The sequence below is a fragment of the Seriola dumerili genome, unplaced genomic scaffold, assembly GCF_002260705.1.
Source record: "Seriola dumerili isolate Sdu_G_001 unplaced genomic scaffold, Sdu_1.0 BDQW01000056.1, whole genome shotgun sequence".
NCBI classification, from domain to species: Eukaryota; Metazoa; Chordata; class Actinopteri; order Carangiformes; family Carangidae; genus Seriola; species Seriola dumerili.
In genome coordinates, this window is record NW_019174311.1 from 5,732,366 (window position 1) to 5,755,991 (window position 23,626).

At 40.6% G+C, this 23,626-nt stretch overlaps 2 protein-coding genes across 2 annotated transcripts; one reads left to right on the plus strand and one right to left on the minus strand.

Moving 5' to 3' along the window:
* Nucleotides 1–5,813: 5,813 nt before the first annotated feature.
* On the minus strand, nt 5,814–12,422 carry LOC111219061 (isocitrate dehydrogenase [NAD] subunit gamma, mitochondrial-like). Its single transcript, XM_022741640.1, has 13 exons — nt 12,337–12,422; nt 12,034–12,081; nt 11,644–11,655; nt 10,217–10,314; nt 10,009–10,124; nt 9,840–9,900; nt 9,566–9,698; nt 8,006–8,139; nt 7,785–7,887; nt 7,541–7,687; nt 7,305–7,399; nt 7,133–7,193; nt 5,814–6,876 (listed from the first exon to the last, which is right to left on the minus strand). The coding sequence occupies exons 1-13, from the start codon at nt 12,415–12,417 to the stop codon at nt 6,775–6,777; spliced, it is 1,191 nt and encodes a 396-aa protein (XP_022597361.1). The 5' UTR covers nt 12,418–12,422; the 3' UTR covers nt 5,814–6,774.
* A 684-nt stretch (nt 12,423–13,106) lies between these two features.
* Nucleotides 13,107–18,221, plus strand: fam3a (family with sequence similarity 3 member A). Its single transcript, XM_022741651.1, has 10 exons — nt 13,107–13,358; nt 13,800–13,831; nt 13,933–14,040; nt 14,414–14,437; nt 14,547–14,673; nt 15,040–15,098; nt 15,205–15,255; nt 15,364–15,448; nt 16,349–16,475; nt 16,975–18,221. Exons 2-10 carry the CDS (start codon nt 13,819–13,821, stop codon nt 17,071–17,073), a joined length of 693 nt encoding a protein of 230 aa, XP_022597372.1. The 5' UTR covers nt 13,107–13,358; nt 13,800–13,818; the 3' UTR covers nt 17,074–18,221.
* The last annotated feature ends 5,405 nt before the right edge of the window (nt 18,222–23,626 follow it).

A 23,626-nucleotide genomic window follows, 5' to 3' on the forward strand; every position in this document is an offset into this window, starting at 1 on the left:
AGGCCAGATGTGTTCTCCCTGCTAGTTAAACTCGCACTGTGCTTCCTGTCTGCAGCCTCCCAGCTGATTCACCATGATTGAGCACGCCACAGATTCACTGCTGCAGCCACCAGTTACATTCCTCTGCAAGTGGAGAAGGCAGTACACACACTTGCACTGTCATTAGTGCATATTCAATACAACTTTGTACTAAAATAACATGAGCATAATCTGCCACAGAACCTCAGACACCCCCTTCAGATTCATGATGAACCTCCCCAAGATTTCAAATTTCATTCAGGAACCAGGCGGCATTTATGAAAAGCAACACAGACAAGAATCCCGCCGAGCTGCCACAGTGAGCGGAGAAATATAATCAAAGCTGTGTTTTCTGGTGGATTTGCAGAAGTTTGTTTTCATCAAATCTCTTTCGAAATGCTTCACCAGACGAGAGTCGGGACACAGACATTTAAGACATGGAGGGGGGGGGTGGGTCACAGTAGATAGAAATCAGGAAATAGCGCCAGATTATATGAGACAGCGAAAAGGGAGTGACTCACGTAAAATGCATGAGCCATTTCTTTTTGCAGCTACTGTTAAGTCAAAGTTATGGGCAAAGGTAGAAAGGATTTAGCTTTAGGGCAATAAAAAGATACAAAAATTAAATCTCAAATTTGTCATTTTTGGGAGTTTTAGAGGGATTGCACATGTCTTTTAGCATGACATATTCACTCTCTTGATAGCATGTGTCTGGCAACAGGTGGGAGATGGTCCTCGCCAGCTCGAGAAGATCGCTCATGGTGCGCACAGCGCTGCCTCACTGGAGATTTATTAGATTAAACTAAGTGAGTGTCGCTGGGAAATATTCTTTGTTTTGGCAACCAAGAGAACACACTGTTTTTAAACTGGTGAACACAGAGCTGGAAAGTGGGGGGTTGCTGAGTTGTCAAAGTGCCAAGATGCTCCAATTTCAGGGGAGCAGAGTTGTAATGACATCAGGGCAGTGTAATGCAGGTTGTCATGAGCGCAGCATGCTTGCCTTGATGTAATGTAACTCTGGAAGTACTCCCTGAACTCATTGCAAGGGCACAGACAGTGAAACACTGAATAGCTTTAGAAATATAGAGATCAAAAGGGAGAGAGAGTACGAAAGACTGAAAACCAGAGAGGGAGGGTGCAGGAGAAATATTGGCAAGAATGGAAGACAGGTTTCAGATGGAAAATAAAGCATGTCAATAGCCAGTCAATCACTGCTTTTATGTCTCCTTCTCCCCCTCCTTTCTCTCCAGTGTAAATATGGCCAAAGTGCTGCAGTGATCCCAACTGTTTCCCTCTGATGAGAGACACATATCAACGTTCTCAGAAAACCCAGCTCACAGCACAAGCCCACTAATATATCATAAACATAAAACCAAACAGAAATAGCTCACAGGCTCCCCTCACTCTCACTCTGCCAAGAGGCTTTCAGTGCCGAGAAGAGGGGGAAAAAAACTGCGTGAGGTAGTTGAGGGAAAGTGAGCAAGACAGACAGGTTCCTATTTAGACACAATGCAATAAAGCACCCCACACACACGCCAATCCCCCCCTCCCATGCAACATTTAACCACACTGGACCACTGACAGTGCAGAATACCGGGGCAGGGCCGTGGAAAGGGCTCGCTCCTGCAGCACAGGTGGAATCAGTTTCTCTGTCTTGGCTGCAGTAAAAGCATATAAAGATTTGCAAAATTATATAGGACATATACATACATATAAATCATATTCTTACCAGCATGTACATGCACTTCCACAATTAGCTATGCCTGAAGCTTCACATTTCCTCCCATGGGGATAGAATAGAAAGCACTATGGACTTACACATTTCTTTTACAAGGCACAAGTTGAGCTGAAGTCACATACAACAAGCGTGTATGTTTCTTTTCAACTAAGCAACTATGTTTTGAGTATGAGCTCAGAGTGGGGAGCCCCTGGTATGTACGGGGGGCTTGAAGCGGTATTGGGGTGGCCTGATTAATCAGGTCAGAGAGCCTGTCTGACTGCATGACCCAGGTTCAAGCACCACGTTGGCCTGCACATTCTCACCGGATGAGTCCTTGCGCAAGATGGTGCAACAGCAGAAGTTGAAGGACTCTGCTCTGCAGGTGGACCAGCAATGACTCCTCAATTAGGAATAGTTGAGCAACCAGAACAGAATATGGAAAAGCAGACATTTTCTGATGGGACCACTAAAGTGTCAGATAAGCATTTTATGATCTCACTCGGTGGTATCCCACTGGTGTTAAAAACAACCCTGTAAAAAAAATAAAATAAAACAAAATAAATTGTGCAGCTCCTGATAAAGAGGCAGCCAAGAGTCTGATGTTTTATTGGCTGCTTTCATTTTTGAAAGATAAGGTGGTGATGAAGCGCTTCAGCAGCTAACTTTGCCGTGAAGCCCCCGGTTGTGAAAATATATCACCTATCATACTGTTCTTTCTCTCACTCTCAACCAGACCGTTGCCATCCTTCCCGCCATTGATAAGCCCGTTACCCTGGCTGTCCCCCTTGTCCTCCAGCCACGTCCACACAACTCTCTCCACTGCCATTCCCCTGCATGCATTCTCTTTCACCTCCTTTCTACATCCTTTTCTGCCAAACAAACTTCATCAGTAACTTCTCCCAACTACTCGTTCATAATTCTTCTCTGATTAGGTCTGTCACTGCTGAGGAAGACACTGGAAGTCCCTGTGAAGAGAAAGGCAAGAGGACATACAGAGAGCCCAAAACACACACATCCAGGCCCAAGTAATGGAGAATTGTTGACCGTTGACGTAGCTTAATGTAGCTAAGCCATAGCTGTGGGGGGAAAAAGCCCCATTAACAGAGAGGAGAGCTGGCTGACTGGATGCAGCTGTGCTCGGCAGAGACTGATCAGAGGGAAGTTGATTGATTACAATCACCTGCACTGCGTAGCATAGCAGAGCTGATCAGCATAGGAGAGAGGAGCATGTTCATAAGTAATGGAAATGACCTGTTAGATCTTGGATTACACTGCACTAATTTTGTGTGTGTGTGTGTGTGTGAAATAGTGGCAGAGAGAGAAAGAATGAGAAGGGAGGACTCTGGAAATCATCAGGAGCAACTTAGAGCAGAATTATGACCAATAAAAAAAGCAGTTTTCATATCATATCTTGTGGTTAGACACAAATCTCACAGATTAGCATGTCGTAGAAAAGGCAGAAGAAAAATATTAAAGGTGGTGTTTGCAAGAGACATTAATAGAGCAAAAAAAAAAAGAACAAAAAAAAAAGGGCTGGTTCTTGGTGAGTGCTACAAACATGGCACGTCTGTATGAGTCGACATGATATCACAAAAGTCTCTCACAGAGTCTCCCTTCATCAACCTGATCAGTCAAGTGTGCTCATTTTCGAAATCAGTTATATCCAGTGGTGCCTTACCATGCAGAGGGTTTGGGTTTAATATGTCCAGCAAAGGTTTGAGATCTGTGCGTCCGCCTCCACCCCGCTGCGACAGAGATGAGTAAAATTTAGTTTGTGATGCTCGCAGTATCAAACAATTACATTATGTTTGACAGCAACATCTTTTTTCAGAGACAGAATCTATATTTACTCAGAGACACTGGATTACTGAAATGACAAGCACGTGACGAATTTTCCAAATGTAATTTTTCAGTGCTGAGAGAACCACAAACATGATTCCACTCACCCACTTTGTACTGGGATGGCAGCTCAAACCTCATTTTTTATTTTATTTTAAGTGAACAGATCCTTTAAAGGCAGCTCTTGCAGTCAAAAAAAAAAAATGCATAGCGGGCTGGGCCCCTTCACAAGTTTATACAGGGAGTGAATGGTGGCCCATAGAGGTCAAGTGGCCAGCGGTTTGTTGCAACATCTCCCTCTCTCTCACCACAAACGTCTGACCATCTGCCTCATGGCACAGCTCCAGCAGAGGCTCGTGGGGGGGGGGGGCAAGAGTGAAGGGGTGTCGGGGGGTGGGGTGGGGGGTTTATGGCTCCATCTACAGTGATGTGAGGTACAGTGAGGTAACAGCCCGAGTGGAGTTCGATGATGAGAAAAAGCTGGCCCGGAGTGAGGAACCTCTTACATAAAGTATCACAAAAACGACTGATTCTAAATGAAATCCAGCGAAGACATTTACCAGCCAGCTCGCTGTCTCTGCAGAGTGAATAACTGACATGAATGGAGAGGGAGTAGAAAGGTTTAAAAACTGCCAATTGGCAGAGGCCAAGATACACATGTAGTAATTCCCTGCACATTTCACACACTACGGAGTGTATGATTGTTGATTCCCTAGGACAACTACATCTAAAAAAAGAAGGGGTCTGTTCACAGAGGATTTCTCTCCTCAATATGCAAATGTTCAAACAGATGGAACAGTCAGTAACTTTCCCACAGAACTGGACACATGATAAATTGGCCATTTCCATTACAATGGGATGTGCCCCTATGACCGCGGACCCTATTGGCGAAAGAGAGGCGGACTGGGATTGTTTGTACAGTATATGTGAACAGGAGGTCACTGCTGAATGATGTGCCATAATAACATCTATCTGCTGCTCCTCCTCCTGCGTCTCCTGGCTCATGGGACCAGGGCACTTTTTGTCAATATGACTGTGTGATCAGAGTCTCTAAAACAAACAACAACAAAAAAAAACACTAGAAAAAAAAAATAATTAAAAAATGTTTTGGTTTTATGGTAAATAGGGATAATTTGAGTGGAAAGCCAGAATCCTTCTCATTTGTCTTAGAAACACACACATTGAAGCCAAGAGCTTGATTCCTAGAAATCACATGAAAAAAACAAGAATTTTCTTGATGTCCCCAGTTATGTGGAACAATATGGCTGTCATAGATTCCTACATCGCCAGTGTCTCTGCAGCTTCTTCACGGTGCAGTCAGTGCAGTAGCAACATGAATATATAGTGATCCAGAGCGGCTACATACATTCTGCATTTTGTCCTTGTCAGACGGTGTACATATCTGAGCACACATGCAAACAGCTGTGCACTTTTTGCTCCAAGTTAGCGATTGGGAGCTCCAGTGAGTGGTGTTGCCACCTAGTGATGAAATGAGAAACAGCAGCTTATCATCCAACCTTGTAAGATGCTGATGAGGCGTGAAATTGTAAAACAAACGGAAGGATCAGTGAGCTTTTTCTTATTTGGACCAAAAATAATCCTTATCCCCAGCAGGAGGTCAGACAAGAGCTTCTTTTCTTTGAAGCAGAGCCAAAGAATTGAGACTTATTTTAAATGATCTTAGCAATAAGAAGTTCCTGATTTACGATATACATACATACACTAAGTTGGCAGTTTAGGTACACCTAGCTAAAACTAATGAAGTCTAATACAAGAGTCCTAACAATGAATCCTACCTAATGTTCCGTTTTTGTTGAGACCGTTTTAAAGAGATGTTGATTCAACTTCATTATCATTTTAGAGGATGTAGTTAGTGATGCTGTTGATCCATGTGGCTTTATACCGAAGGTTTTTCTATTATTTAGACTACCCTCAACGATACAACTGGGGTGGACAAAATAACAGAAACACCTGTCAGCGTAACAGTACAATTCAACAAAAGCACAAACTGCAGCCTCCAAAATAACCACACCGTTAAATCAACACCTCTGAAAGTTTCAATGAAAACTGAACATTAAAACCTTCATGAGGTAGAATTTATTGCAGGACTCCCGTGTTAGACTGTATTAGTTTTAGTTAGGTGCACCCAAGTGTATTCATAGCTTGAAAATTTATTTACTTAAGCTTTAAAACTCAATTGAGAAATGTTTCAAATCCAAACTTCTGTCCAAAAAGATCAACTTGAGATTATGTCTTTATTGATAATATTTAAGTTATACAGCATATACTGCCCACCCCAGACATGGTAAACCCGTCTTTTCATATCATACTTTAAGCGCTCTTGCCAGGTTAGCTTCTAAGACAACAGGGATATATGCCCTGTGACATGATCCACACTTAGGTATTATGGCACGAGCATAACAGTTCAGCTTTGACAGCAGTTACTTGATGTTCACCTTCTCTGATGATACAGTATAAATGAAAACGCTACATAATATGAATATACAGGACAGTTCAGAATATAATATGCAATTTGACAAAATGACAAAAGGAAATGTTAAGGCGTGAAATGAACATTGTACATTTTGGTCAACTGAAAGAAGCTGTAACATTATCTTAAGTTGTAAAATAAATAACGATCCACAGTGAATGGGTATAAGATGAGTTTGTACAAAGACAGGGTACATAGTGTATGCTCATGCTAAGATATTTCTGAGCCTATCGTGTGTTTGGTGATTGATACTGTGTGTTTCATAACTATTTGTTAGAACATAGATTTTCAGCTGAATGAACCTGATGAACTAAGGAAATATAATCTATTCTTATTGTAGGATTTATCATCTAATAGGAGTGATAATTAAATTTTATCAAAGGTAAACCATTTTAACAACAGTCCAGTGCAGGTCATTATTATATGTGAAACACACAGGTGTTGATAAAAGGTCGTTTGTACAGTGAACATTATCAGTAAGCTCTGTGAACAAGAAAAAACAGGAACCATTGTGATGTCAGCGATAAAGACCAGACGCTATGGAAACAGACATGCATGGACATCCTTCTCTCATACTGTACACCTGTTCCACATACAGTTCAAACTCACACCTCTGATGAGTTTGTGTGTGTGTGTGTGTGTGTATGTGTGTGTGTGTGTGTGTGTGTGTGTGTGTGTGTGCGTGCATGGCGGCCTCAGGGGTGGTTTAGAGCTCTGATGTGAGCTGCCCTTTACTCTGGATGAATCTCATGATGGACTGGACCACCTCTGACGTGGTGCCCTGACCACCGATATCAGCTGTGTGCAACTGCGAGAGAGAAAAAGTTAACACATTACCATATGCCATTAAAATTTAGCACTTTGGAGTGAGTCTCCTGCCACAGTTTGTATTTGTATGGGTGCTTTGTGTCTTTTAAATGACATTTTTTTTTGAATGTTGCTTTGTGTCAAATGTAATGTGATGTCCTCTGGTAAACATGCCACATCTGCCACCAGCGCCTCTGAGCCTAGACATAGCAGTGACACAAATGAGGGTAAGGCCCAACCAGTGATGGAAAACTTACCCTGGTTTCATTCATGGTGGTGAGGATTGCGTTCCGGATGGAACTTGCATGATCATAAAGCCTGGAGACAGACAGGAGCATTACTTACATCACTAGTATAGCACAGTCAAAACATTACAGACGAAACCACAGGAAGGAATGTGCTGAAAGTATTTGATCTGGGAAAGCTTACTTAAGGTGGTCCAGCATCATGCAGCTGGCTAGCAGCATGGCAGTGGGGTTTGCAATGTTCCTGTCTGCAATGCTTTTCCCTGTATTCCTTGTGGCCTGAAAAATGCAGAAAAGTAGGACAAGAAAGAGATGAAACTCTGAGTTATAATATATCAGAAAGACACGATTCATACATTTTTTATCCTTCAAAAACAGAGGAGACAGTGGCCTTCTAACCAAGAACTGCCAAACACTCACCGTTTCAAAGACAGCATAGTCACGACCATAATTGGCTCCAGGCACAAGGCCAGGCCCTCCCACCAGGCCTGCACACACATTGCTCACCACGTTCCCATACAGATTGGGCATCACCATCACATCAAACTGATGGGGCTTGGACACCAGCTAAAAACACAAACAAACACAGTGGCAGGTCAATAATTGAGTTTTAGCTGCACTGACAAACTTTCCTTGAATGCATTAAAATGCTATCAACTATCACCTGCATAGTGGTGTTGTCCACAATCATGCTGTCAAATGTGATGTCTGGGTAGCCAGAGGCCACTTCTCTGCAACACTGCAGGAACAAGCCATCACCGAGCTTCCTGCAGGGAGCAGAAAGGTCACAATCAACATCTGCATCACTAACAAACTTGCGATATGATGTCAGACTCAGGAGGCCAGACAGCTCCTGTAGGACGCAGTAGCCACAGAATTACTTACATGATGTTGGCCTTGTGTACGGCCGTGACCCTACGGCGACCTTTCTCCCTGGCCAGTCGGAAGGCATAGTCAGCGATCCTGAGGGAATTGTTCCTGGTGATGATCTTAAGGCTTTCCACTACCCCTGATACACTCTAAAAGAAGACAGTGAGGACAATAACAAATAAATGACAAAGGTTCAAGTACTGAACACTACAAGAAACGAAACTAGACTAGAAAGACCAAAGTGAATATAGAAATCATACAAAGTCCATGGTCTTTGATTCTAAACAGTACAAATCAGTTCTTAACTATATAGCAAGTAAGTTCAGTTCAGTTCAGTTCAGTTCAGTTCAGTTCAATTCAGTTCAATTCAGTTCAATTCAGTTCAGTTCAGTTCAGTTCAGTTCAGTTCAGTTAGGGCTGCGTGGTGTGTTTTATTACAACGTGCACAATAAGGTTATTTTAAGCTAAAGATTAATGTAGAAGATAACTGACAACATGAGCTGTCTTGAGTCATGACTGTTAAAACTGTGACGTGAATAACAGTAGTCTTTGCAGACCCCCCCCCCAGTTTCCCTGACTGTTGTGACCCCGATTGTGATCTGACACTGGCTCTCCAAGCAAATCTAGAGATCACATCTATGAGAGGGACAGACTAAAAAACAAAGTGTCTTGAAAACACAGACATTGCAGATGAATTAGTGAGCAGACTTACAGTTTCAGCCCTGTCTGCACTCAAAGTGATGATTAATGTGGACTTGCTGTACTTAGCTGAATCATCTGCTACTGACAGTCCATGTGTAGCTGTATGGGATAGCTTCTTTCTTTTTTTTTTTTTTCTTTTTTTAAATATGCATTATGATGGCGCCCTTGTAAGTGATGTGGGTGTTTTATTATTTTTGCTCAACTGTTTTGCAAATGTAGGCCTAAAAAAATATAGAGAGCATGTTTTAATTCATGTTGGTTTATCAAGGAAAATAAATCCTATGCTGATAACGTGAACTTTACACACGGTTAGTTGAATGCAGAGGACAATAAGTTAGTTTGATGTTCCCAGGATAATTTATGAGAAATGCTTTACACAACATTCGGATTTATCTCACGGAACTGATTCATCGAGACTCAAATTGAATCGAACCGATTCTCGACTTTGTGAATTGAAATCGAATCAGGAGATCAGCGCCGAAATCCAGACCTAGTCCACACACCAACATTCAATTAAGGCTTGTGCAAATTTTGTTCTAAAAGTTTAGAAAATGTACTCATTGTTTCATGTTTCCGATAATTAAGAAAAAGTATATAATGTGGATTGGGCACATCTAGTCAATACTAATCTGTTTAACAAGAGCAGTATTGGTGCCAATAATGATCAAGTATATCAGATCTGCGCATGACTTAATTCTGGCCAATGTTTTTCACTTGGTAAATAAATGCTGCATTTTTAATAGTGTGTGGACACTATCTAACTCCCATTTCAAAAGAGAGCTAGTAGAGGGAGAAAAGAGGTCTTTAAAAGAGGGAATACAAGCGTACGTTTCAGCAGACAGTAGAATTGCTTATGTTTGTGTTCGGGCTGACCTCGTGCTCCAGACTGCTGTATTCTCCCTCTGTGTTCTCCCTGATGATCATGATGTCAATGTTCTTGTGGCGAGTCTGGACGCCGGGGAGGGACTGGCAGTGCATCACATTGGCATACAGGTCTAAGCTTGTGCTGTTGGCACACACAGAACAAGAGAGGGGGAGAAAGAGGAAAAACAATGGGTCAACTAACACAACCAAAATATGCAGGAAACTTCAACTGACAAAAGAAAGCCTTTATCAAGGGAACTAAATATTTCATTATAATTCTTACCGCAGGAGATTATTTCTGGATTTGACAGATGGCGGCATGGTATGTTTGGTTTCTATGTTACCTATCAGGAGAGTTAAGCAATGTCACAGTTAAATTCATGTCATGGTCTTATTGTAAACAACTTGCTTCTCACAGGTGCGCTCTGCTTTTCGTATATTCATGCTCCTACCTTTGAGGGCAACTCCATTACGGCGGATGGCAGTGATGGCATTATTGATATCATCCTCTGTCTCCACAGCAGAGTTGACATTCACCACCTCAAAGTCCACTGGCACACAGCTGAACCTACCAGCGTGATGACAAACCACATGATGAAGCAGTCCTCGCCTGTCTGTGGTCAACGCTTATGAACGAGATTTAGTGTAAGTCTAACCAACCTGAAAACCTCTCTGACATGATTGAGCAGCTCTGGACCAATTCCGTCTCCAGGTATGAGGGTAACAGTGTGTCTGCCTCCATACTTTGCAGGAGGGGGCTGTAATATTGGCATTTTACACATGAACTTAAGCAAAGGCACTGGTGGTTTTACAAATTTTAGCTCAACAAGTACAAATCACCTAAATACATATTGCTGATATATTACCATGTGTTTTAGGTCTAATGTACCAAATGAATACCACAATATGAAAACCACCTTATGGAGACAGTCTTCAGTGGGTCATCCATCACAGTTAGAATTTTGTTGCTTTTCTTCATCTATTTTTTGTCAGATCCATTTTTTTCCATTTTTGTCACATGATGAAAATCATGAACTTGGTTTATGGTGCTTTTACAGCTACTCAGACATTCAAATTTTGATTGTGCTGCCAAATAAAGTATTTTGTATTAAAAAATAACTGTCAAGAAAGAGATATGAAAATGGCCTCTATATGTCTCCACATAACCACTTAATAAAAATGCAATTTTGAAAAAAAAAAAGATAAATAACCTGGAGTAACTGGTGGTATGGCCATTTCAAGCAATTTTCATACACGTGAAAGTTGTTTTTTATACTGTGATTGAATGAAAAGAAAATACTGGCTGGTAGGGAATCATGACAGTGATTGTATTAGTGTTATTTAGGGCTGGATAATATATCACTATTATAGGATTTTTAAACATTTGAATTAATAACAATTTTGCTTTTAACCTAAAATTACAATGGAATAGGTCAGCTAGATATACCCATTATTTTTGATATGGTTGTGATGCACAGTACAGTGCAAAGGTTTTGGGCACTTTCAATGTTTAGATTCTTATCCATCACTCAAAAGCTTCACGGAGACGTCTGATTTGCCGCAAATTTAGTCTGCAGCATGCCAATAACCCAAAACATACAGCTATTGTCTAAAAGAACTATCTTCAGCAACAAGAAGAACAAAGAGTCCTGCAACAAGGTACGGCTGCCACAGAGCCCTGAACTCAACATCAAGGAGTCCGTTTGGGATTACATGAAGAGACAGACAGAAGACACTGAGACAGACTAAATCCACAGAGTCTACAAACTCTGCACAAGTGAGCCAAGAACTTGTTATTTTAAAGTTTGATTTAGTTATTTTCTGCTTACTTCAATTTGTATGCAGTTAGTTAATAAATAAAAGATATTAATTGCATTGTTTTTGAAAGCAATCTCAATTTACTTTTAGAGCCTAAACTTTTACACCATCACTGTTTTAAAAGTAATTCCTCTGATTATTGTGATAATGTAACCCAGCACTAGTACAATCAAGGTACATATATGTTGTTTATTGCACTGTATGTGAAGGCATGTGGTTCATTAGATAACAGTGTAATCTAGACACCCAGGTCACAATTAGCTACTTACAATGTTTTCTCCCTGTTGTTGAAGATGGACAGCAAGGAAAGCAGAAGAACAAGCGTCAGTTTGACAAATGCGTAAAAGAACATGTTAAATCCAAATAGTAGCAGATACAGAGGCATTACGATCACTTCTCCCCAAAGAGGGTGGAAAAACAGATATATAACACTCCCATGTTACAGTAAAACAGATACAATAAGCACCCAACCACTTCCAAAGTTTAACCCACAACCATATAGCTTGGAAATTAATAAATAAATGAATGAGTAGCAGTTATTTTTTTATGGCTTCAGTATCATTACTTAATAATTCAGTGTTCAGGAGTGACAACTTCACAAAAAAATCCCATCTACTCATTCTAACAAGACTGAACCCCACACACACTGATTTACTCACAGTAAGCAAGGTCTTATTTCTGTGACTTGTCAGAGTTGTTCCAAATACCTGAAATGAAAATTGAAGAGATGGATTAGGTTGATATTAGATTCAAAGGCAGGCAAGGATAACGGGTCTGGGTTAGGATAGATTTTGGGTCAGGTTAAGGAAAGGGAAAACACAGATGAAATCTGACATCTTGCTAATTCAGCTGTATGATATCAACCCCATGACCTTGTGTTCAAATACAATTAACGACTTTCATTTGCAGCCACACAACAGTGCTCACAACCGATACGACAAAGGCATCAGATCTCGTCTTACTTTCACCGTATTTCCAAGGCGTCCACCCCAAAAAGGAGAAATTAATTTGGACATCGAGAGCATTGCACTGTGAGAAGCCATCTTGATTTTCAAGCAGTAGTCGCGTGCACAAGGAGGATGTGCTGTGTTCGCGCGATAGTTCACATTTTTAGTATTTATTTATTTATTTATTTATCTATTTATTAATTTATGGTGTGGTGTTAAAGGCGATTTGAATAAGGCAGACAAACATCCGTTCAACAATTTAAAAAAATGTAAACAATGGTTAGCGCCTTCATATCGTTTAAACCGTAGTTGGCTGGCAAGGGACAAACGTCCATGTCAGCCTCTAACTTGTAAGTCCGAGTAGGAGGTATAGGTATAGGTATAGGGAATTTATGTCAGAGATGATGTGCCTCACGAGGTTGAAAAGAACTACAGACATGTCAACAAACTGTTGACAGAATGGCTGAAATGCCATAACGCTATCAGTTGCATCAAAATGTAATACATTCAACTAATTTAATAGTAGTTATACACTGTTTGTTTCTGGTTTCACTTGGGAACGAACTGCTACAAATACGTAATACAACAGGAGTATCTAGGTTAGGCTTGTATTTCGGGCACAGCATTAGTACAAGAGGTAACCTTTTAGAACAATGCGCGAACACTCCAAAGTAAGAATATCGGGAGTTTTTGCTAATGTCTCATTCTGCCGACAGCTCGTGAACGCAGCATAAAATTAAATTTCGGTCACGTGAACCTCCCTGCGCAAACTCTGTTGTCCCGGACTGGGGTTGACAATACATCCGGAAGACAGATGTAATATACCAAACATACATTTTCTCCCATGCATGTTAAAAGTGCAGTAATAACACTTGTGTAAATGGTGGACTGAGGTTATTGAAAGCCCATAAAAGTCTCAATGAGGAAACAGCGCAAGAAATAATCAAAGTCCAGAGTGACAAGAGCAACAGCTCGTTTGTACCCTTCATTACAGGTATCAAGAAAAGGCGATATTCGGCTGAGCGTGGACACAGCAGGTAAGACCTGTCCTTTCTCATTTTTAACTACACGAGTAAGTGATTAATACTGTCGTTAACGGGATTATTACTTGTTGTCTTATCTTTGCGAGAGTTTGAGTTCATGTCATCCCTTTTAAACGTCATCTCTTCAGAGCCATCTTGCTCGGTCGCTGTAAAAAAAAAAAACTGAGAGGGTTCTGTTGAAGATATAAAGATGCTGTACTAAACTTTGAATGAAGTGACCACAAAATACTTTTATTGCGAAGGTTTTAATGGTTACATTTATTATTCACAAAAGCCTTTTTTGGAAAATACCCGCTGTCTTCGTTCAAGACAAGACTTTATAAAGTTACATAAAAACAAAAAATATATCATGGTAACAGAGTACATTTATCCAGCTACTACATAAGTATAAAATTGAGATATTTGCACTTTCCTTTTTTTTCTTTTATTCTCCAGGTCTATGAAACGGTGAATCATGAGACTAACAGGTGGGTTTAAATTTGCATCACATTCCAGGGGGAACTTGTTGGTCCAGTGGTAATCCCATGTGTCTTTTATCTGAACTGGTGTGTCCTATTTCCCTTGACAGGCCCCCTGAGAGTTGTGGCTGTGCTGCTGTTGGTGGGGCTCACCTGGCTGCTGGCTAACACTTTATTTGGAGGGGAGAGTGGTACATCTGTGCGGCATTTCTTCAGCGGTAAGAGAAGTAGTTCTCAAACAATTAATTGATTAGGTAATTGACATAAAATGTATTGAACATTCACTGGTTCTAGCTGCTAAATCTGACGAGTTTGGCAGTTTTTCTGCTTTGAGGCAAACAGCACTACAGAACCGCTTTTCTCAACAGACACATTTGCATTTTGAATACACTGCCAAACAACTGACAACAACTGTCAGTAGAAACTCAAGTCATAACTTCACTTTTGAGTTTCTACTGACAGTTATTGAATATGAACATTGGGTTCATCTTGATGAATTTTTGACAGAGTCTGTGTATAAAATAATCAAACAAAGCTTTCCTGATATAAGTCAATCAATTTGGGTCTAAAACTTTTTGTTTATTTTTTCAGGTGCAAGTGAGGAACCAACACCTGGTAAATACAGGAAACAGTATAAATGACTCTCCAGTCACGCATCACATTGATAATGTTGCATTCTTATATTCCTCCTTGTCACCGCCAACTAATGTTTCATATATTTTAGCTGAACCCCGTCCTCGAAGGTATAAATGTGGACTTTCAGCCCCCTGTCCCCCAAAACATTTGGCTTTCCGCCTGGTGTCTGGTGCTGCCAACGTCATCGGCCCCAAAATCTGCCTCGAGGACAAGATGTGAGATTCAGTGGTTACCAATTCCTCTCTGTTCATCTATGTTTTTATCTCCCCTACTGTTTCCTTTGTTTGTTTGTTTGTTTGTTTGTTTTGTTTTTGTTTCACTCTCTGTTCCTTTTTTCCTCTGTGCTGTCATAACCAGGCCTACATGTCTGTCTGGGGAGCTGAATGCAAGTATTCTTTCAGACCGTCTGTCTGTCATCTCTTTGGTTTTGTCTGTAGTCTCTTTGTATTTCCTGTTGCTCCTTAAGTGCCAGGCAGTGTGTTAAAGTGTGTAGATTAATTAATGTGTATGTGCAACACAGGGACGTGTTCTCCTGAAGCGTCTCAGCTAGTGCTTCAACCTCTTGTGTGCGTCTGTCACAGGTTGGTGAGCAGTGTGAAGAACAACGTTGGCAGAGGATTAAACATAGCTTTGGTGAATGGTAGGAGTGACATTCCTGACCTTTTTAACAGACTGTCTGGTATTGATATTTTAAGTTCTTGTTAATTTTGTTCCTGTAACATCTGGCTGATGATTTTGTGCTTCAGGGGTAACAGGAGAGCTATTGGACACAAAGACATTTGATATGTGGGCGGGAGGTAATAAATACCAGACACAAATGCATGTTTCACATCTGGTACATACTGTCTGTCTACAATAACGATCCATAAACAACAGTTCATAGCTCATCTGATGTTCGTTCTCAGATGTTTCTGACCTGTTGAAGTTTCTGCGGCCGCTCCATGAAGGAACGCTCGTGTTCGTGGCTTCCTTTGACGATCCAGCTACAAAGTAAGAATCCATGACGTGATATCTGTTCCAGTTCCACACCCCTCGCTTTTCCTCTTAGAAACACCTCAAAGCAATTTTCATAGATAAATTGTCGGTCCTGGATATTTCATCTCATAAAATCTTTTGTGGAATAAAATAATTGTATGGCATTGCTACAGAAAATAGGTTTTGTAACAGCGGAGCCAATGTCCAGCCAGCTCTATAAACCAAAAGCTGGTGCCTATCAGTTCATCTGTTGAAAAATAAATCTTGTGCACAATAAGAATATAGCATTAAAGCACAGAAAACATTTTGCTAGTTAGAGTTGCCATACCAGCCACCAGTTAACATGAGGATTCACTGGCTCAACAAAATGCTACAAATGTATTAATGTGCATTTGGGACAGCTGTCTCTGACATTTAGCACTCCAAAAGAGCAAAAGCTCCAATTATCACTGAAGGAGTTTAGCAGTGCAGTCAAGAATGATAATTTGAAGACAAAATGGCCTGTGGGTGACAGTGTGCCCTTGTGGTGTCAGGAGTCAAGATTTTATTTTAATATTACATTCACTTGACATCTGGTGGCTCGCACATTAGTTACAGAACACTTAATGCCATTAGGTGAAACAAAATGAGCATAATCATCAAATCTTCCCTCATGTCCTCAATATCCTATGGTATAAAAACCTATCAGAGTTATAAAGTGGTTAAACCTCAGCTAAACCATGAAGTGCTGTCGAGACTTTGATAAAGCCCAGGAGTAGCCGACTGAGAGATGGTAAGAGCCTGCATTTAATTTCAACATAAACTTTTAACAGAGGTGAAGCACTTATGGATGACCCGTAAGCCTCTTGCTTAGAAGAACAGCCAACCTACTTAATAAACATTAACCTGTCACCTTATCCTCATTTGCGGTGGCAGGCTGAACGACGAGTCTCGACGACTGTTTGAGGAGCTTGGGAGCACGGCAGTGAAGGAGCTGGCCTTCAGAGACAGCTGGGTGTTTGTTGGAGCCAAAGGCATCGAGAATAAGAGTCCTTTTGAGCAGGTATGATCAAGTAACTACTTACACTGAACAAATTCTGAGGGTAGAATGGATCCGCTGCTTTAATGTGACGCTGATCTGCTTACAGTTAACTGCTTAACGGACATCTAAAAAAAAAGCCTAAATGTCCTCAAAAAGTCCGATGTTTGGATTCACTTTGAGACCTTTTTTTTTTTTTTTTTTCAACCTCCTAGGCCACAAAATTAAAGTGCCTATCGGAACGTGAGAAATTATGAATCTAACGACTTTAGCACAGGCTTTGGAAAACATTCTTGCTGATTTGTCTCTCACTCATACTCATCCACAATGAATATTAATCATTAAATTGCCACATTAGACTGCTAAAAAATATGAATTTGAAAACTCAGTCAGGTTTAGCATAGTAGAAATTTTTAATTGTGTGTTCAGCATTCAGTATATGAGCAGCTGCTATGCCGTGAGAACCTGATCCCAGTGTGTTTGGTTAAAATCAGCTTCGTGTGCCTCTGGTTGCTCCCATTAGCGTATGAAAAACAGTAAGAGCAGCAACAAGTATGAAGGTTGGCCCGAGTCTCTGGAAATGGATGGCTGTATTCCCCTTCGTCCACCCCTGGAGGGATAACTCTGCACAGCGCTCCCTCACATACAGCACAGTAACACCTGGAGTAGCAGCAGTGGATCCAAATGACTGTTAGAAAGCCAAGGACCTGCTGAATGCCTGTCACCATCCAGGATTTGGGCCACATAACCTTTTGTTTTCCTGATCATGGCAGAGGCATGAGCTGACTTCAAAGATTGTTTTGAGAATTGATCTATTTAAAATTGCTGGAACCTGTTGTTGAAGATTTGTGCATTAAGCTTTGTGAGCTGCGTTTGAACTAAAGTAATGTTGTAGAATAAAGGAAAATGTTTGTGTCAGGTTAAGGGAAACTTGAGAGGCCAAATGTTTGATGACCAAAGTTTAACAGTGACTAGTGAATGAGAACACCTGGAGTAGGTCTTCCAAAGCCATTGTAGGAGGTGATATATTTCCTCTCTTCAAGGCTGACTGTAGGGTGTCATTATGTGTGCTTGAGCAACAGGAATTTTTATGTTCATCAGGCAAAAGACACACCAAACTAGTTTCACACTAAGGCATTGGGAAACCTAACCCAGATCAGCACAAGGAAAACATTTGAGGTACTCTAGTAGTTTAAAGTTCTTCTAAGATCCAGGTCTGTGTGCAGATTTATATTTAAATACGTTAATATATTTTCATCCTGTGATGTATATGATTCCGTGATATTGATATGCATAGTGTTAGCTGCCATTGTTTCCTTAGAACTTGATGCGCAGCAGTTATTGCTTGCCATGTGTTTACAGATTTATTTAGACAAATTTGCCGTTGGCCATTTCCTTTTGATAAACCTATTTATTTTAATACTTCATTTAAAAAAAAAAAACACAGCCAGGCAGATTAACTGTCATCTGTTCATCATAACACTGCCCATGGTTTTAATGTTGTCTCAGGCCTGCGAGCATCTTTCCACTGAGTGCTTTGTTTAAAAGATTCAACCAAAATGTGTGGTTGTGTATGCTGTTTTTTTTTAAAAATGTTGAATGTATCCACCTGGCGTCTTGCAAGCCTACCATGAAGGAAGAGTTTGATGCTTAAAAACAAAAAGATAATTTTATATAAATTGTTAGAATTTCGTCTGGATCAAGTTATGTAACCTCTAAGTGTAAAGATTTTCTACAAAGCATCCAGTCTGTGTTTATATTGTGACAATGCTGACGAATAAAAAAAATGTCGGTATATTATTTTGTGTTTTTATTCCCTTGGGTCCTGAGTGGTCTTAAGTCCACTGTCATACTTGAAGAAATTCACTAGATGGCGACAAAAAAGTCAAAGTCTCACAGGGGTTACTCAGTTCATTCTGCTCAAGGCATGTGCTTCACTAAGCATATGCCTTGGTGGGGATAAAGGCTGCAGACTGAATGTGGAAGATTTCAGGTTTGACAGTGAATTGAGCCACAGCACAGGACCGTGTCGCCCGTTGAATCGGTAGACTAGCATAACAATGACAAACACGATGAATTTCATTGTTCCATTGAAATGTGTTATGGGGCCTTCAAGTGCTCTTAGAAAAATTGTGATTTCGACTTGTATGTTTAAGAAAGAGTTTAATGTTCTCAAGAACGCTCTCTCTTTCTCTCTCTCTCTATATACATATACATACATATATATGTATAATTAGATTATTTTATATACATATATACATTAGATTTATTTATTCCGCTTGTGGGAATTAAGTGACACAACAGCAAGACTTGAACTCTATACTCTGTACTACGCACATTATAGGCATAAGTAAAATGTGGTAACTAAATATAGTCTTTATTGTCCCAGGATAGAATCCAGAATCCACAGACAGAATCCACATCTCACAAAAAAAGGTGGACATATGGTCATATATACACATACACACTGATGCCTCCATACTTAAACACTGACCAGTGGTGGAAAGTAAAGAAGCAGGCCTATATGTACAAGTACTGTACCTCAGTAAAATTTTGAGCAACCTGTCCATTACTTGAGTATTTCCATTTTATGCTACTTTATACTTGCACTCTACATTTCAGAGGGCAATATTGTACTTTTTATCCACTTCCTATCATTGGGTATCTATAGTTGCTCGTTACATTTTTAAACATACAAAGCATAATTTGCATAGAAGATGTCATGTCATGTTACAGAATAAACTACAGTATATAAATTATTTAAAATTAGCTCCATCTCGATCAAATACAACAGTAAAATGCTGCATTCATAATAATCCAAAATAATATACTGTATAACAGTCTAAAACTTGCTTACATCAAGTATTTTTTACTTTTGATACTTTAGGTACATTTTTCAGATAGTAAGTCTGTACTTTTACTAATGTAAGACTTGAAATGCAGGATTTGTAATGGAGTATTTTATTTTATTTTACCACTGATGTTCATACACACACACACACACACACACACACACACACACACACACACACACACACACACACACACACACACACATAAAAAGTGTTTTAGCATAATTTGCAGGCTAGTTATTGTCAATTATGGGAAAGCAGTTGAATGACAACAGCTGCTGACCTGAAGCTGAAGCCTACGAGGAGCAGTGAATGCAGCATCAAAGTCACATAACAAGCCGTTGGTATAAACACGTAGCGTCGCTGCCCTCTTGCGGTGGAGGGAGCTAACTGCCGGTTTTATTGAGGATGATGATGATGAGCCTTGTGGCAAGTGAGAACGGGCAGGCAGAGCGCCTCAGTACACACGAGAACCTGCTGAAGGCCGTCGGAGTCGTGCGTTGTAAATTATGTACATAAGTTACTGATATTATTCGGGTACACATGAATGGCCAGTCGCACAACTTGGCGACACACCGAGCAGCGAGTGGGAAAATCTGTGAACCAACGACGAGCATCGTCTGAACTGGAACACGTACACCAAGTGCTCTGTGCCTGTCTCTCACACAGACCGAGGCTCGACGGCTCCGGTGGGGATTTTCAAGTCGACAGCACCGCGGCAAGCGTATGAAATGTAAAGAGAAAAAGAAACGGACCCGCGAATTTTTTCTAAAGCTTTTTGTAAATGTATTTTTTCAGTGGGTGTAAAATAATTTTGTAGGCAGAAAGCCCATTGTAAATCTTGTGTAATAACGTTTGTAAATAGCTATAGGAATAATAATAATAATAATAATAATAATAATAAAAAAATTCTGTTATCATTGAGTTAGCTAGCTATCTGGGCTAAGCAGCTTCTTTATTTTAAATAAGTATATCGCTGGACCGACGAGCTACGATGTTGCATTTGGGTGAGTGATGTTTGTTGTTATTTTCTATTACACTACCAATAGTAATTTTCGTTACATTGTGCTGTCATTCCAAGACTGTGATCCCCTGTGAGACATTATTATTATTGCTATTATTTTTTCCAGTCTCTTAAAGCACTACAAGGCAGCTTATTAGGTATTTATCCTCTCCCATGGCAGCTTATTATTCTGACATAAATTATGCTGTGTAAAAACACTCAAGTCAAGTGCAGACCTGCGGGCAGGCTCGCTGACAGGCCCTCAGACACCAACAGTTTAGCGCATCATTTGAATGATTTGCCTGTGCTCATACTTAAGGCCAGGAGGTTTGGGGATTTTGATTTGTGGTGGTGACAGTCGTCTCAGCCACCACGTTCTTGCCCTGTATGGTGATTGTACTTTGTGTCTTTCACCGTTTGCCTGACGCTTATAAAGTCAGCTGAGCTGCCAGCTGGCCAATAGCTGTACTTCATGGTGCTTGCATGTCTAGGCATCGCTGTGTTGTATATTCTGTAGCCTATAAATAACGTACATTAATTGCATTTTGCTCCAGAGCCAGTGAACACTGCATGGCCGTCCACATCATGGTGTCTGTGCTTTAAACACATGTACAGTAGAGAATTAAATTTTCATCCATGTCTCTTATAAGTAGCACAAGTACATTAATTGTTGTGATTGCATATGGTTTCCATAAATTATGTATAATGCTAATCTTCCCCTCCCCAACTCCTGTATTGATATTTTATAGATATAAATCAAAACAATGCATCTGATAGTCCCGCTGAGAGGAATAGTGGAGTACTCAAAACATTAGGAGGATGCTGTCTCTCCTCAAAACGGCTGACAGCTGCTAAACTACTGAAATCAACACTTTGCTGATCTCTGAGTACTCCGTCATCCATAAATGTTCAGACACCATTTGCAGGAATAAAGTGGGGCTCAGTTGTTGATATGAGCTCCAGGAGTAGTAAGCCACTTTAGTAACATGTAATCCTGATTCATCATTGGCTGATTAAGGAGCCTTTCTCTCACCTGGATTAGAGGAATCCTTTGGTATGGGATGGTTTTGCTCGCTGAAGGGAATAAAAGAGAACAAAAAGGGGGGTTAGATAACACATATTCCCTCTGTCTCTCTTTCTCTCTCTGTCAGTGAACAGTACTCTGTGTGTGCTACCTACACTCCACTCTCCCATGCTTGACCTGGATTGGACAATAGTCCTTGTTGTGTTTTCAGCCTTGAGTTTCCCTAATGGGAAGAGAACAATCATTGTGTGTTTGATTCTAGTGGCCAAGATTTGATATTTTTCATCAGATTGCAAAACGCCGCATAGACCGAAGACAGACAGGGAAGCAGCATGTGCTGAACCAAGTTGTGCGATCAGTTTTAATCAGTTTAGGAGCGGTTTTAATTTCATTGTCTTTTCTTGTTCAGCTGGGCAATTGCTGTTCTTAAATGTCTGTGTTGGATTTAGCTTTTCAGGGTGATCTTTAAGATATATTCATTAAGATATTAACTTTCAATTTGTAGCGTTCTCTCTTCCCTACCTGTGCATGTTGCATAGTGCTTGTCCTGAACATTGTAATTAATTGTAATTGTGCCACACAATCATAGTCTGAGTCTGACAGCCTCCTGTTTTTCAATGCGACAGCAGCACAGACAAAGTCAGCCCTTTGAAGGTTTACACCTGCCACTTACAGTAATGTATCCTGGTGTGACTGTATGGCCTGTTAGACACAGCCTCACTGAACAAATGTGGTCTTTGTTTTTACCTTCCAGTGTGGTCAACAGCTGAGCTGCAGAGTTCAGATGCAGACCTCTGATCTTCACAATAGTTGCTGCTTGACTTCGGGCCCATTTGAATTTTGGTCCAGCAGCTCTCAGAACTTTTGCCACCTCTGCCCCGACTCCCCACATCAATCAGCCTCTGTCTCCTCTGTAAATCTCTGGGGGATAAACGCTGAATTGGAAAACGCCTGGAAAGATTTAATGTTTCATTAATCATATTTTAGAAAGGTTGTTGTTACAGGTTGGTGATCTACACAGCACTGAGTCAACTAAATTCAATCAGATTTTTATGGCTCCACGCCGGCGACAGTCGGGGCCGGAGGCATTATGTTTTCGGGTTGTCCATCCCATTCTCGTGAATGCCATATCTCACAAACGGCTTGAGTGAATTTCTTCAAATTTGGCACAAACATTCACTTAGACTTAAGGGTGAGCTGATATGATTTTGGTGGTCATAGGTCAAAGTTCAATGTCACAGTGACCTCAGGTTCTTGTGATTGCAATATATCAGGAATGCTCAGAGGGAATTTCATTACATCTGGCACAAACATTCACTTGGACTCAAGGATGAACCGATTTAGGTCAAAGGTCAAGGTCACTGTGACCTCACAAAACATTTTTTTGGCCATAACTCACAAATTCACATGCTAGTTATGGCACAATTTAACATAAATATCTAACAGGATAAAGTGATGATGTCGAAGGTCAAAGGTCAACTTCACTTTGACATGATAATGTTCTGAAAAAACACTGGCCATTATTCAATGCTGTAACTCAGGAGGGGGAGATTGTAACCATGTTCCCTGCATCTTCTCTGGTTGGCAGAGGCACACAACCACGAGGCGGTAATTCTAGTTCATATTGTCTCCAGCTAAGTGTCACTGCTGAACCTGCCTTGGTATAACAAAGCTCACTCAGCCTAGTGACCAACAAAGGGGTAATATAACTACTGTAGCTGGCAGGTGAAGAAGAAACCTTGTTAAAAAGACTTTAGCATACACATATTTGCGCACATGTGCTATCATAACTTTACAACTGAATTCTAACTGACTGCACATGCAATCAGTTAGAAGTTTGCAGCAGTTTAACTTTTATGGTATTAGTATGAGGCTTTTTTTTTTTTTTTTTTTTTAAAGCAGACCAGTACCTCTCCCTTGGCCCTGCTCTCAGACTGACACTGGACATACCAACGGAAACTATTCCTATGCTAATGTAATCACCTCATGTTTTAAGCCTTGTTCAACAACTAAAAGTATTCCTCCTCCTCCTCCCCTCCTCTCCTCTCCTCTCCTCTCCTCCCCTCTCCTCCCCTCTCCTCCCCTCTCCTCCTGCACTACATGGTCAAAAGTATGTGGACACAAGAACATTCCACTACATGTAATAGCTGATCATCACTGCAGCTCTTGGACATTAATCTGCTGCTATAACAGCCTCCATTCTTCTGATTTCAGGCTTTTCACCACATTCTGGACCCTGACTGCGGGGGATAAAGCATCTTTTTGGACCTGTCTTTGTGCACAGGGGTTATTATCA